The 16116-nt window shown below is 41.0% G+C and overlaps 2 protein-coding genes across 2 annotated transcripts in view; one reads left to right on the top strand and one right to left on the bottom strand.

The window, feature by feature from the left end:
- LOC139380927 (aryl hydrocarbon receptor-like) overlaps positions 1-13774 on the bottom strand; it is a 54713-nt gene extending 40939 nt beyond the window's left edge. The window contains exons 1-2 of the mRNA XM_071124095.1: positions 13148-13774; positions 11342-11529 (exon numbers count right to left, since the gene is read on the bottom strand). Of these exons, the coding sequence (XP_070980196.1) occupies positions 11342-11529; positions 13148-13188 (229 nt within the window). The 5' untranslated portion in view covers positions 13189-13774. The remainder of the gene's footprint in view (positions 1-11341; positions 11530-13147) is intronic.
- The window catches only part of LOC139380929 (major histocompatibility complex class I-related gene protein-like), a 401721-nt gene that overhangs the window by 54758 nt on the left and 330847 nt on the right, over positions 1-16116 (top strand). The window lies entirely within an intron of this gene.

Raw genomic sequence — 16116 nt, 5'->3', positions numbered from 1 at the left:
TCCTTCCATAATACGTAACCATACATTGATATTCAGACCTTGAGCAATAGAAGCCTTTCATGGTCTGTTGACATCCATTGCGTAATGGAGCGTCTCAGTATGTGGCCAGTGGTATTACCCCAGGTCAGTGTCGTGTCCTTTGGCCTGAGCGATATTTTGCCAGCCAGTCTGCTAGGGTAAGCTTCGTTGTTATCGATCCCATTGTAGTAGGTCACTGCGCTTTCTGGTACTGGTCCGTCACGTGGTCCATCCAACACATCCACGAGGAAAAAGGTACGCCTCCAAACTGATTACTGAAGCCCTACTGGTGTTGCCTGGGCTTTGTTGTCACTGATGAACTCAGAAATTATAGATCAACTCAATAGATTGACATTTGTATGGCGCTCCAGTAATACCTGAGGGCATGAATTTAGCGGAAGCTGAATTTAACAGCTCAGCTTGGCCAAATACACTTAACTGAGCATAATGGAGAAATAATGTATTTAGACATAAGTGAAATGTTCCATTTATTGATAAGACAAGGAAACAAACAATAAAAACATCAAAATACATGCTTCATATTTCACAGGCTGCCCCGTCCTACCATTACCCAGTCCTGCCACTGCCTCGTCCTACCACTACCTCGTCCTACCATTACCCAGTCCTGCCACTGCCACTACCCAGTCCTGCCACTGCCTCGTCCTACCACTGCCTGTCCTACCACTACCCAGTCCTACCACTGCCCCGTCCTACCACTACCCAGTCCTGCCACTGCCTCGTCCTACCACTGCCTCGTCCTACCACTACCCAGTCCTTCCACTACCTCGTCCTACCACTACCCAGTCCTGCCATTGCCTCGTCCTACCACTACCCAGTCCTGCCACTGCCTCGTCCTGCTACTACCTCGTCCTACCACTGCCTCGTCCTACCACTACCCAGTCCTGCCACTGCCTCGTCCTACCACTGCCTCGTCCTACCACTACCCAGTCCTGCCTCGTCCTACCACTACCCAGTCCTACCACTGCCTCGTCCTACCACTACCCAGTCCTGCCACTGCCTCGTCCTACCACTACCCAGTCCTGCCACTGCCTCGTCCTACCACTACCCAGTCCTACCACTGCCTCGTCCTACCACTGCCTCGTCCTACCACTACCCAGTCCTACCACTGCCTCGTCCTACCACTGTTTCCACCCAAAACCATTGAAGGATCTCCAGACGAATGTCTGTGCTTTCTTTGAGAGGGACACATTACTTCCACTACTACTTGATATTTCCGTGCCTTATGAATAAATGGAACATTTCACTTAAGTCAAAATACATTATTTTAAGCTTTAATCAGAATATGAATTATTGATTGGCTGTCAGACTTACGGCTCCACCAATGTGCTTCGGAGGCACAAGCGATAATGATGCAGCACTTACAACACTACCACTGAATAGAGATGCTCCTTTGAAACGGTAAACCGCTGCTGAGCCAAACTGCACAACCCTGCAGCCTTCTTTTATAAAACTGTCTCTGGGGAAGTTCTCATTTTTAAAGCCTATAGGCTACAGCAATACTAGACAGAACCGGCCTTCTATCGCCACCCTCTCCTCATGTGTGAGGCTGAGGCAGGCTGAGAATTTGATGAAGCAAATCTGACAAATAAGCAGTGACCCTGAAAATCTGACAGCTTGTGAAAGGGCAATGGACTCTAACTTGTGTGGTAGGAGAAGGGGGGTGGGGGGTGGGGTTGAAGTCGTGGTGAGAGCAGCGAGGTAGAAATATGGTTCTATACTGCTGAGGTACCTGGGACTGAGAGACGAGCTCCAACTATGGGCATCAAACATCCCCTCCCCCATCCACTCTCTGGACTGATGGGTAGAAGCCATATTGAGAGCGATCCAAGCCATCCGCATGGAGGCATCACATTGCTTACTGACACTTTCTGTGGGAGAACAGCTCATGACCTGATCCAGCTATGTTGTTTGGGATTTGTCCGACAGAGAGGCAGGCTTGCTTGCAGCAAAACCGTAGGAACCCATTTCAAAACACCAACAATATTTAGCAAATGTTTTGACGATTTCTAATGAGCTTTTTACAAGTAGATGATAGGGACGTTGTATTAGTCGTATATACGGGATATGCATGATATACAGTACCAGTCAAAAGTTTGTTTATTATTATTTATTTTTTACTATTTTCTAAATTGTAGAATAATAGTGAAGACATCAAAACTACGAAATAACACATATGGAATCAGGTAGTAAGCAAAAAAGTGTTAAACAAATTTAAATATATTTGATATTTTAGATTCTTCAAAAAAACACTCTTTGCCTTGATGACAGCTCTGCACACTCTTGGCATTCTCTCATGAGAATGCATTGAAATTAACAGGTGTGCCTTTTAAAAGTTAATTTGTGGTAAAGAAAATGTATTCTTAAAACCTGTTTGGGAAAGGCTAGTGGGACACCTCGACAACATCCGGTGAAATTGCAGAGCGCCAAATTCAAATTACAGTATTATAAATATTTAACTTTCATAAAATCACAAGGGTAATACTTCAAAATAAAGCTTAACTTCTTGTTAATCCAGGCGCTGTGTCAGATTTCAAAAAGGCTTTACGGCGAAAGCAAACCATGCGATTATCTGAGGACAGCGCCCAGCACACAAAACCATATAAACAGTTTCCAGCCAAGTAGATGAGTCACGAAAGTCAGAAATAGCAATAAAATGAATCACTTACCTTTGATGATCTTCATATGGTTTCACAGACAAGACTCCATGTTACAAAATAAATGTTTGTTTTGTTTGATAAAGTCCCGCTTTATGTCCAAAAACCTCCATTTTGTTGGCGCGTTTTGTTCAGTAATCCATTGGCTCAAAGGCGGTCACAACAGGCAGACGAAAAATCCAAATAGTACCAGTAAAGTTCGTAGAAACAGGTCAAACGATGTTTATAATCAATCGTCAGGTTGTTTTTTGTCTAAATAATCAATAATATTTCAACCGGACAATAGCGTCGTCAATATAAAGGAAAAACAACTAAAGGAGCGCTCTAGGTCGTGTGCAACAAACAGCTCTGGGACTTTCCATTGTCCACTCATTCAAAGTGGTCATTCTCCCTCATTTTTCAGAATAAAAGCCTGAAACAATGTCTAAAGACTGTTCAAATCTAGTGGAAGCCATAGGGAATGCAATCTGGGTCATATCCCTTTATATGGTGGATAGGCTTTCAATGGAAAAACACCCATTTCAAAATAATGGCACTTCCTGGATGGATTTTCCTCAGGTTTTCGCCTGCCATATCAGTTCTGTTATACTCACATACATTATTTTAACAGTTTTGGAAACTATAGAGTGTTTTCTATCCAAATCTACCAATATATGCATATTCTAGCTTCTGGGCCTGAATAACAGGCAGTTTACAACCCAAGCCATAAGACTGCTGAACCACAAATCAAATGGCTACCCAGACTATTTGCATTACTATTTGCTGTTTATTATCTATGCATAGTCACTTTACCCCTACCTACATGTACAAATTACCTCAACTAACCTGTACCCCCGCACATTGACTCGGTACTGGTACTCCCTGTATATAGCCTCATTTTTTAATTTATTGTGTTACTTATTTTCAATGTTTACTTTAGTTTATTTAGTAAATATTTTCTTAACTCCATTTTCTTAAAACTGCATTGTAGGTTAAGGGCTTGTAAGTAAACATTTCACTGTAAACTCTACTACACCTGTTGTATTCTGTGCATGTGACAAATAACATTTGATTTGATTTTAAATCAAACACATTTCAGTACAGATGTAGCCTATAGCAACACGTGAAGCAAAAGCACTGACCTAATCCATATTGAACTCATTTCAACTGTTTACATACAGCAGCATAGAATTCTACGAACTACTATTTTTAACGAGAATGCATACAACACGGCTATCCCATTGGAGGATATGGCTATGATCTGGATCTCTGTCCTGATCCATGGAGAGTCGCATAACGTCCTCCTAGTTCTACATGTCCATTAGTATTGCTGCCTGTGTCTATATCTATACTAAAGCCACTCTAAGCTTGTCTTTGGATAGAATGGGCCACCTACATGGACATGTATTTTCTATCCTCTCAGCCATTCATTTATTGTTTTCTCATGGTTTACCTATCTAGGGAAGGGGAAAAAGGGGATACCTAGTCAGTTGTACAACTGAATGCATTCAACTGAAATGTGTCTTCTGCATTTATCCCAACCCTTCTGAATCAAAGAATCAAAGAGGTGAGGGGGGCTGCCATAATCGGCATCCAAGTCTTCGGCGCCCGGAGAACAGTGGGTTAACTGCCTTGCTCAGGGGCAGAACGACAGATTTTTACCTTGTCAGCTCGGGGATTCGATCCAGCAACCTTTTGGTTACTGGCCCAACGCTCTAAGCACTAGGCTCCCTGCCGCCCCTATCTACATACTGAATGTAAACTCCTGTATTTTTGCTCCAAAAAGAGGGAGAACTGAACACATGACTTTATTTTTCAAGCATTATTTTCCGGCGTGATCCACTAAGCAACAGACCAGGATTCAAACCTATCCTACTCAATAGTACTTGACATCTCTTTCCTTCACACTACTATGCTGAACCAGAGGCAAATAGTTTTATTCATAGAACTGAGAGGATATTAAGGAGTAAGGCCTTTGACATCAATCAGAACCTTTCGCTGTGGTGAACACAGGAATGACCTCAATAAGAAAAAAATTAAAGAATTGCGGCCGTTCAAGAGACCCTCAAGATATTCTAAACTAACCCCCCCCCCCCCTTTTCTCGTTGTTGAAAGTTGAGATAATAAAACAAGATTTTAAAAGTGGTGATTGAGAAGCGATGCATGGAGCAGAAGTAACTTGCTAATCCAGTATTAGTCTGAACAAGCTGGCGAACAACCCTCCAAAGCAAACAGAACCCTTTCAGAATTCACAGAGATTATTCATTCTAATCTCAAATCTATATATACAGCAACTATAGGCCAAAGGTCAGAGTGCAACCATACCCCCAATCACAACAACCATACATATCCCTATGATATTGTAATTGGATTGCATCGGTTATCCTGAACCTGCATACCCAACACACAGTCTCTTTAAGCAGATTTTGATAAAAAACAGCTAATTGTTGAGATGTGTAAATTGCACATTCCATTTTAGATTTATGAGTGTTGGTCATGATGTCAAATGACTACACTGCACATAAGGCTCTCCAGAGGGTGGTGTGGTCTGCCCAACGCATTACCGGGAGCAAACTACCCGCCCTCCAGGTCACCTACAGCACCCGATGTCACAGGAAGGCCCAAAAGATCATCAACCACCCGAGCCACTGCCTGTTCACCCCGCTATCATCCAGAAGGCGAGGTCAGTACAGGTGCATCAAAGCTGGGACCGAGAGACTGAAAAACAGCTTCTATCTGAAGGCCATCAGACTGTTAAATAGCCATCACCAGCACATTAGAGGCTGCTGCATATAGGCATAGACTAGAAATCACTGCCCACTTTAAGGAATGGAACACTAGTCACTTTAATTATGTTTACATATCTGGCATTACACATCTCATATGTATATACTGTATTCTATACTATTCTACAGTATCTTAGTCACTTAAGGTTCACAAATCTTGCATTACTCATTTCATATGTATATACTGTATCTTAGACCGTTCCGCTCTGACATCACTCGCCCATATGTATATAGTCTTAATTCATTCCTACTTAGATTGGTGTGTATTGGGTATATGTTGTGTAATTTGTTAGATATTACTTGTTAGATATTACTGCACTGTCGGAGCTAGAATCACAAGCATTTCGCTACACCTGCAATAACATCTGCTAATCACGTGTATGTGACCAATAACATTTGATATTACTTAGCTTCACAGCAAAAAGCACATGACTCCATTTAAAAAGGGACTGGGTCATTAGCTAGCTATGGACCAGGAAGTTGCGCAACAGAGAGCAAACGGTAGGAAGAAAAGGAAGAGGGCTCATGCTTCCTGGTTGGTTGCTGGTAAACACAGCTCTTCCAGGAATCCCAGGAGCGCTCTTATTAGCTTAGTTATTGGCATTTTCCACCTCACAGGAGAAACATGGTGTTAAAGGTGGCACCTTTCACCCTTCCATCTTTACAACAGAAGAACTCACAATGGAAGGGCAATTCCTCGCTCCCAGGGGGAAACCTCTTCGTAAAAAAATTGAATGACGGAATGAACAAAACTGTGGTGGAAGCAAATTTAGGGCATTGTGTTGTTAAATAGTGTCATACAAAATGTGGAGGGAGGTTTCTAATGCTGGGGGTTGATACACGGGGGGGTTGTGTGATGTCAACAGATGCCTTCTATATAGTTCAGCCTTCTTATTGTACCATCTAAATGAAGGGCTTACACTTTTACATTGCACAAAATATTATGAGTGCATTGGATTTGTGTCCTCATCTATGTTTATAATCTGACTGCCTGCCAGCCAGAGGGAAACACAACTGGAGCTTGGCTTGTCTGTGGTTGTTAGTGTGGGGACCTCCGTCACAGAGGGAGTGGCCCATTAACAGAGGAAACACTGGCAACATTAGAGACCAGAGCCAGAGCTCTGAGAGGGCTTCTTTCAGAACAGATACACACTTCTTATCGCTGCATTCTTACAGCAGCCGTGGAAAGCCATAGTGTGTTTTTATGTTACTGTGTGTCACAATGATTCCTTCCCCCACACACGTGGAAAAAGTATGCAATTGTAATTTTTTTGTAAAATTTTGATTTTAATAGCAAATGACTCAAGTAAAAGTCACCCAGTAAAATAATACTAGAATAAAAGTCTAAAAGTATTTGGTTTTAAATATACTTAAGTATCAAAAGCAGAAATAATTTCAAATTCCTTACATTAAGCAAACCAGAAGGCACCATTTTCTCGTTTAATTAATTTATGGATAGCCAAGAGCACATTCCAACATCATTTACAAACGAAGTGAGTGAGTCCGCCAGATCAGAGACAGTAGGGATGACCAGGGATGTTCTCTTGATAAATGGACCATTTTCCTGTCCTGCTAAGCATTAAAATGTACGAGTAGTTTTGGGTGTCAGAGTAAAAAGTACATTATTTTCCTTAGGAATGTATTGAAGTAAAGTACAGACACCCAAAAATCTTAAGTAGTACTTTAAAGTAATTTTATTTAAGTACTTTACACCACACACACACACACACACACACACACACACACACACACACACACACACACAGGGGGAAAAGATTGCACAATAGCTGACTAATAAGCATATCATTGATTCTTCAGGGTGAATTATCCACGACAATAATACACACAGACGCAAAGTTTCCAGCTCGAATAGAGATTTGACCTCCCTGAAAAAAAAAGTTCCAAAGCCACCAGCAAAACTATGACAGTATGAGAGTGAAGCGTTTACGTGCCACGAATACCACCGAAGGTGGCTCCCCTTCTTGTTCGGGTGGCGCTCGGCGGTCGTCGTCGCCGGTCTACTAGCTGCCACCGATCCTTTGTTCCGTGTTCGTTTGGTTTTGTCTAATTGGTTTCACCTGTTCATTGTTTGGTCGTTAGGGTGGGGTTATTTAAGTTCGTTTAGCCCGCTTCTGTTTGTGCGGGCTTGTTCTTCTGTATTTGTGAGAGGTGTTAGTGTTTTGTTTTCTCGCTGTCCTGGTATTTTACCTAAGGGTACTATCTTGTTTTTATAGTTACACCTGTGTTGGGTAATACTATTTTGTTCTTTTGATTTTGGACATTAAAGCGTGTTTTTTCCCGCATCCTTTGCTCTCTGCGCCTGACTCCACACCCATTCACTCATTGAGCGTTACATTACGCTGCAGTAAATATCTAGCACAAGACAATGCCATCAACAGAAGTGCATGACACATTACACAGAAACACATTCTGTGGACACTAACATTCAAACAAAATCCTGATTACCGAACATACCGACTACACTGGTCACGCACGTTGATTTTGTCTATCCCCACCAGACGCGATCATCACACGCAGGTTAAACTATCAAAACTAATTGTGAAACAACTATACTAATTTGGGAGCAGGTCGAAACACACATTTAGCTAGCTTGCTGTTGCTAGGAGATGAACATTGGGTTGTTCTTCTACTTGACATTCATATGGTCCTTTTTTTATCTGGTTCTTTGTAGAATGTTGACCCAGAGTCATACAAAATGTTGTGTTGATCTACTCCGACGATTAATCCACAGATAAAAAGAGAAACCTAGTTAATTATATTTAATTATTCTCACCTCGTTGGTCTTTCAAGTATCCAAGTGGGTCTGTATCTTCCTGATATCCAATAGAGGACTTGCAGAACGGCTCAAACAGAACCCAGTTATATTTTAGCGCCTGGCTACGCAGACGCTCGTTGACGCAGACGAGCAAATGGCTGAAATAATTTAACAACATTTATTTTGCAACGTTCCCGGACCCAACATTTGCGCGTGAGGCCGCCATGGTGTGTCACATGGACCCCAGGGTCACAGAGCTCACACAGGTAGCATCCCAAATGGCACCCTATTCCCTACATAGTCCACTACAAGGCCCATAGGGCTCTGGTCAAAAGTAGTGCACTACATAGGGAATAGGTTGCCTTGTTGGACACAGAACAGCCTACCCACTGGACACACACACGGTTGAATCAACATTGTTTCCACATCATTTCAATGAAATTACGTTGAACCAACGTGGAATAGACATTGAATTGATGTCTGTGCTCAGTGGGTAGCTGCCTCCCATCAAAGACCAGGATGTTATAGCCTCCCATGATTCCCTGTGATGAGATCCTGGTGGTTGTATAGTGCTCATTCCCGGGTTACTGATAATCCTGAGAGTGAATTGTTGTACATGTAACCGGCTAAGTACAGGGGGCATGGTGCAGGATAGAATCTCCTCCTTTTAAGCACCCAGGACATTTGGACCAGAACATAGAGTGATGTCCTTGTCTGAGGCATTAGCATGGAACAAACCAAATACTGTCTAATGTGGCTTTGACTATCGGGGAGAAATGCCTATGCATACTGTACAATTATCTGGTATTTACTGTGCTTTAGGTTTTAGGCACTCCTGCTCTCATTCCTTCAGGTTGGCAGAGGACGGATGCCTGTAGGCCTGAAGACGAGGAGGAGAGGAGGCAGCTGGGATGGATAATATTGTCAGACGGATTAAACAGGCTCTGATAGGCTTTGTTCAACGTGTACAAGACATTTAATTCCACACAGAGCAACAACACTGGCCTATGGTACAACACACCCAGATAAATAAAGAGACATTATACAATAGAGGGCATCTGAGCTATTCTTAAAAAATACAGAACATAGTGTCCCTACCAGAGCACAATGCTAGTTCACTCTGGTTGTTAAACCAACACTACACAGCATTCGGTAGGCAAACTCAGCTACTTAACAGCAAGTGGTTGGGTAATGATGGTGGTGGCTAAATGGCCTACTAGCCACCATAGAGACAGAGACCTGGACGGTTAGGCAGAGCTGAGCCACCTCTTCATAAATCACCCGTCCAACACTGTACCAGGGCCTAATCCCAGCGCACTGAGCAGCAGCTCTGTTTACATACAACAAATGATGATGGGAGACACAGAGACGGAGGCCATGGGCCCGCCCTCAGGCAGTCAGACAGGCAAGCAGGCATACATGATGGGCTGATAGGGGTGTTGATAAGGCTGCAGGTTAAGGCTCACTGTCTCATCATGTACTTTCTGAACGAGGCCTGTTAATTACTCACTGTTTGTGCAGTCAGGGAAGGAACTAGGCTAATGCAGTAACACAACAAGGACACGAGGGCTTGGCAGGACACTTTGACCTGTGACGCTGCAATACAATATAAACAATATATTTTGACAGGGTGACGAGATTTGTTAGACCCATAATGCAACAATCAGTTATATTCATAGTGCCAATCATGAGATTTCATAATCAAGCAAAGTCACACAATTTCAGAGACGAATCAACCCTTCGACGACCCAAGAAATTACTACATTTATCAAGGTTAAAATGTAAAAACAAAGTGTATATATATATATATATATATATATATATATATATATATATATATATATATATAATATTTTATTATATATATATATTATATATATATATATATATATATATATATATAAATATATATATATAATAAAAATAATATGGCTTTTTCAAATGATTAAAGCTACAGACTATTTAGTCCCATAGAACTAAAGACTGGATTCTCCCCCCACCCCTTTCCAGCATCTCCATTCCTCCCCACAGAGTATTTGTACATGTCCTCTCTCTTCACACCAAAAAAAGCCACGCATTAGCAATATCTCCCCCCAACACACTGGTATCACAGGCCCCGGATCCAGTACGGCGCACCCCAAACAGCCATTTCAAGAAGCCACAGTCTTAAACAAACACTGTCCTCCCTCCATTTCATAAATTCTTTAAACTCTGGGGTTTCTCTTAATTATTAATGCTTCGAGAGTATCCAACGCCCGCATTGCAGCATTCTCTTTTAAAGAGCACTGCCTAAAATAGCGTATTTTTCCCACAACATAGGAGAGAAAAAATACAAATCCGTCCTCTTTGCATGCAATTATTTTGTTCCCAAACACACTCTCCTCTGTTTTTAACGGAGCCCTTTCTTTCTCTTCCATCCTTAACTACAAATGAAGGCAGAGTCACAGCCTCTATGAAAAATTGAGGCCCCTTCTTCTCGAGGATGAAATAATGGGCTGGCTGACTGAGGCTGGCTGGCTGAGTGAAGTTGGCTGGCTGGCTGACTGACTGAGGCTGGCTGGCTGAGTGAAGCTGGCTGGTTGAGTGAGGCTGGCTTTCACAGCTGATTAAATGTACTTTGAAGGTGTCAGGAAACACAGGCCATGAAAGACGCAGATTCTCTACTGTTTTGACATCTTCATAAGAGTTCTAGGGATGGAAGCTTGGCTTATAAAGTCCCAGTGGCTCCTCACAGTGCTTCCCATGACTATGCATAGCAACTACCATACTGCTCTGTTCCATCTACTAACTGTACAGACAAGTCAGCACAGGGATGCTAGAAGGGGATCAGGCTAACTGCTTTGATAGCTCCCTGCTCCTCTTTAAGTAGAGCATATTTTTAGGATGGGCTTCAGCTTCATACTGTAGTGGCCGTGTGCTATGCTAACACACCCTTGTGCTGTACACAGTGAGGGATCATTGGACCTCTGTTTATAAAACAAGGACCTTATGTCTACACAGGAAGCACAACATTTCAGGAAGCACTCTATTGAGGACCTCAAACTAAGGGCCCTACTCAAGCAATAGTTCCAGAGCAATAATAGGGTTCTTTGAGGACCACTTCTTACCGGTGAAGAAGTTCTTGGCCCGGAGGTAGCTGACACTAAGGCGGAGGATGGAGAGTTTGTCCAGGCTGGTGGTGACCTCCTCAGGGAAGGGGAGGAGGCTGGCCAGCCTCTCCAGCTCTCCATTCAGACGGTCCCGGTGGCGCTTCGAGGGGTTCGACTTGGCCCCTTCTGATTGTGGCGGTTTTACGCTGCAAGGAGAGAAGAAATCACTATTTTTAACTTGACATTTTTACATAAAACTCAAGGGTCTTCGGTTGATTATAGTTCTCATTCATTATACGCATTATTACTACAAAAGTATAATTTGTAATGATACCTGTAATATAGGTAAATTAATCATTAATAAAATACTTCAACAAGTAGAGTAAAATTGAAATGATTAAAACAGCCCAAAAATAAATGATACATTTAAAACCTGATTTGTGTCATGTGAATAACACCATGTTTTTTATTTTATTTTAAATTGTAAATATGTTTTGAGTCATAATTTATAGAGCTCCTTCAACAATCCACTCATGAGTTAACAAATCATGCCAATAAATGCCCCAGAGCACTGAATGCACTTCTGGCATTATGTCATAAACATACACATTCTCCACTGACAACATACATACTGTTGGTTCAACAAATATATATTTATGTAAACACATGTTAGGTACATTTTCACTAGTGAATTAGTCAATTATAAAATAGGCTTATTTCAAAATAATAATAAATAATAATAAAATAATAAAAATGAAAATGTAATAATAATAATACTATAATTATTACATAATAATACAAAATAATTCAAAGCCATTTGTTGTGAACATTTGAATGGTTTTACATCCTTCCAGTGTCCTTTCAGCAAGTGCAAGGTGATTGCGCTCAAATATCAGAAAGTGTTGGCCTTATGCACCTGCCACCCACCAAACATTGGACATCCCAGCCATTTGTTTAATTCAAAAATGTCTGTTACACAGTCAATAAAAGGGCGTGTTGACTAACCTAAAATGGCGCAGCATATTTGCGGCTATGTGGTAGAATTGCATCATCAACCAATTGGATGTATAAACATGATTTCAAAATGCAAATGTTTACGTTGGTTTATGTTGGTTTAAATTGAACAAAAATAATGAAACGACGTTAACAGTAAATTCTGGCTTCACGTGATAACGAAATAACAAACGCAGCAACTATTTTTGACGACAAGTGCAACTTTGGAGCGCACGCAACTTACTGCGAAATAATTTTTAAAACACGATCACACAATAGTTGTACTATTGATTTAAGGTAGCCTATATATATATATATATATATATATATTATTTCACAAATGAATAATCTTATAGTCAAATAAACTGTTTTACAATGCGATGGCCGGGGTCGAGGCCTTTCTGCCTGTCAAACAGGGCGCGAAGGAACTAGTTCATCCACAGATGGGTAACTTCAGTCCTCCGGTGCCGGAGTGGTGTCACACTTTTTCTCCATCCCTAGCAAACACGGCTGATTAAACTAATTGCATACTAAACTGCATATCATGATTAGTTGATTTTTGAAAGTCAGGTGTATTAGCCTGGCTGGGGAAAGTGTGATACCAAATCAGGCCCCTGACGACTGGAGGTGGCCCACCTGAATATGTCCTTTCGTGTGTCATCGACATTATCAATTTAATTCAGGTGAAATATGCTATTTAAATTTGCACAAATATAAGATGAGTGGTTGAGCGATAAAAGGGGCGAGCTGGTATGGATGCAGGGCTTTGAACATTTGGCTATTTCTGTTTGCGAAAAGGCCTTTCAATTCATGTAAATAAACTGTACTTACGCTCTCTGGACTGGTTTTCTCCTTTTACGTCCAGCATACATGATATGGCTGTATTGCAAGTCCGATGAATCTCCCCAAAAATATTGGTGAAGGCTACAGTTCCCTTCGACCTACATAGGCTACAGTCGACAGTTAAACTAATCCATCAGATGAAACACGTAAACACATTAGCGAGAGGACAACGACAAAAACAACAAATAGTCGCACTTTTAGTTTATTTTATCCTTCAACTGTGCGCAGATCCAGAGATGGGTTAAGAAATATAATTTATATAAATTAATGGCATTGTTGCGTACTCAGAATATCATCCGTTGAAATGCATACAATTTGCAATACTGTTTACAGTCCATCGAAATGCTAAATTAGTCTGCAGAACAATGCTTCAACCCAATATAAAACCCAAGTAATTAATCTCATCGTCTAGCGGAATGGTGGTCTAGATGTGTAGTGCCGGTGCGCTTTGCAAACCGCAATCCCCTTCCATGGTAGCTTGCACCTTTCCAATTCTTCCCAGGCTATTTTTTCATATTTTACCCTGACAATAATGTGACAAACGTTTGGACGATTATTGTATCTACTGTATTAGTCCTATGCTTAACGTCCTCTATTCCCAATTATCTCGTCAAATTCGGCCACGCGCATCTCCCTGTTTGAGTCCAGATTTGGGCGGGCACGCGCACTAGAGGTCAACGGGGAACAGAAAATCTCCTGGAAACACATGGGAGCGCGGCAATGTTTGCGAGTTCCCGAGCGGCCGGTTTCGTCCAATCAGAGTGGAAATGAGAGCGGTTTCTGTTGAGCCTTGTGTCCTCTGCTGTATGTGGGTCAGAGGTTAGAATTTTAAATAATGAAACCATTCTGTTCTAAATTAATGGTTTAGCATACCCTGGTGTTGAAATGACTTTTTAATAGTTTTTTGGCCATACACGTTTGTGCTCTATAGCCTACATTTGATTAGGAGGGCTACCAGGACCCCTCTTTAACGCTGCAGCTACTCTCTGTTTATTATCTACGCATAGTCACTTTAACTCTGCCTACTTGTACATAATGCTATTGTTATTTTACTGCTGCTGTTTAATTATTTGTTACTTTAATTTTCAATTTTTTACTTAACACTTATTTTTTCTTAACTTCTTTAAGCGTTGTTGGTTAAGGGGATTGTAAGTAAGCGTTTCACTGTAAAGTCTACGACACCCGTTGTATTCCGCGCATGTGACAAATACAATTAGAATAGGCTACGGAAATGGATACAGACCTGCTGATACATGAGAAAACCTAAACATAGGCCTACCTCTTTGCATATAAATATTATTTCCAAAGCTGCAATCATGGGACACACACAGTATGGATAAATGATCAGTAGTCGACAGGATATAAATAGCACTCCCACAGCAATTTTCCATAATTCTGGTGTATAATATACTAACAAAAAAAAACTATAAAAATGTCTATCAAGTCATTGTGATCGTATAGTCGATTTAACAATTTCTAATAATTAATAATTTACTAGTAATACAAATACAATTGTTTCCATGTGTAATCTCATATTTACAACATCAGAATAAACTATCACCCATTTTAGTATTCAAAATATATCGAATTAACCTGAAAAATGACTCAATGTCACACTCTTGTGGCAAATAAATATAATACATCTACAACGCACCGCATATTTTCCTAAACTAACAAAACCAGGCTAATGTGCTGGCTTGTGCTCATGAGATTATAAAACATATACTTTATACATTTGTCATAAATTACCTGCAATGACGGGACACACACACACAGTATGGATGAATGATCAGTACTCGACAGGACATAAATAGCACTTCTAAAGAAGATGCATTTTTCAGTTAGCTAACTGTTACCAACTTCAAAGAGAGAACTTTAGCTAACATAAAACCCACATGAAAAACTGAGATTCGGCAAACCCAGACGCTAAACCAACAACGGTAGTTACTAATAACATAAGCTGATAATGCACAATGTAAAATGTGGATTTTATGATGTAATGTCCACTTTATACATTTCTATCCTGGGACCATTCCATTTTCAACTCACCCACAGCATTTCTCCATAAATCTACTGCGGATTACCCAAAATCCCATACCTTTATCACTGAGTGTATTAGACAATGTAAACACATGAATCTACCAGGAGGTGGCATAATATCTGTTTTATGCAGGAATTTAACAGTTTAATTACACCGTTACATATATTCATGATTCATCTGATTACTTTTCTATTTTTCTATTGTACACGTTTGTAATAATTTGCCAGGAACTGTGTCCGAATAGGCCCTTTTAAAACACTGTTACTGCTGAAAGTCAGTTGACTCTCACAATATAAACAAAACATATACAGGTAGGCTCAAGTGAATGCTCTCACACAGTAGACAAAGGGAAATGTATACAACTATGATAATGCATACATGAAGTCGTGTGACCGTTGAGCCCATAGGGCTCTATATCCTGTGTTGGGAGGGAGCAGGGCCTATATCCTATGCTGGGAGGGAGCAGGGCCTATATCCTATGCTGGGAGGGAGCAGGGCCCATATCCTGTGTTGGGAGGGAGCAGGGCCTATATCCTGTGCTGGGAGGGAGCAGGGCCTATATCCTGTGCTGGGAGGGAGCAGGGCCTATATCCTGTGCTGGGAGGGAGCAGGGCCTATATCCGGTGCTGGGAGGGAGCAGGGCCTATATCCAGTGGTGGAAAAAGTACCCAAATGTCATACTTGAGTAAAAGTATAGGTACCTTAATAGAAAGTTATTAAAGTAAAAGTGAAAGACACCCAGTAAAATAGTGCTTGAGTAAAAGTCTAAAAGTATTTGGTTTTAAATATGCTGAAGTATCAAAAGTAAATGTAATTGCTAAAATATGCTTATGTATCAAAAGTAGAAGTAAAAGTATAAATAATTTAAAATTGCTTATATTAAGCAAAGCAGACGGCACCATTTTCTTGTTTTTAA

This window comes from Oncorhynchus clarkii, chromosome 22 (genome assembly GCF_045791955.1).
Source record: "Oncorhynchus clarkii lewisi isolate Uvic-CL-2024 chromosome 22, UVic_Ocla_1.0, whole genome shotgun sequence".
In the NCBI taxonomy this organism is placed as follows: domain Eukaryota; kingdom Metazoa; phylum Chordata; class Actinopteri; order Salmoniformes; family Salmonidae; genus Oncorhynchus; species Oncorhynchus clarkii.
Note: the sequence above shows the minus strand (reverse complement) of the source record. Positions and strands in the feature narration are given on the sequence as shown.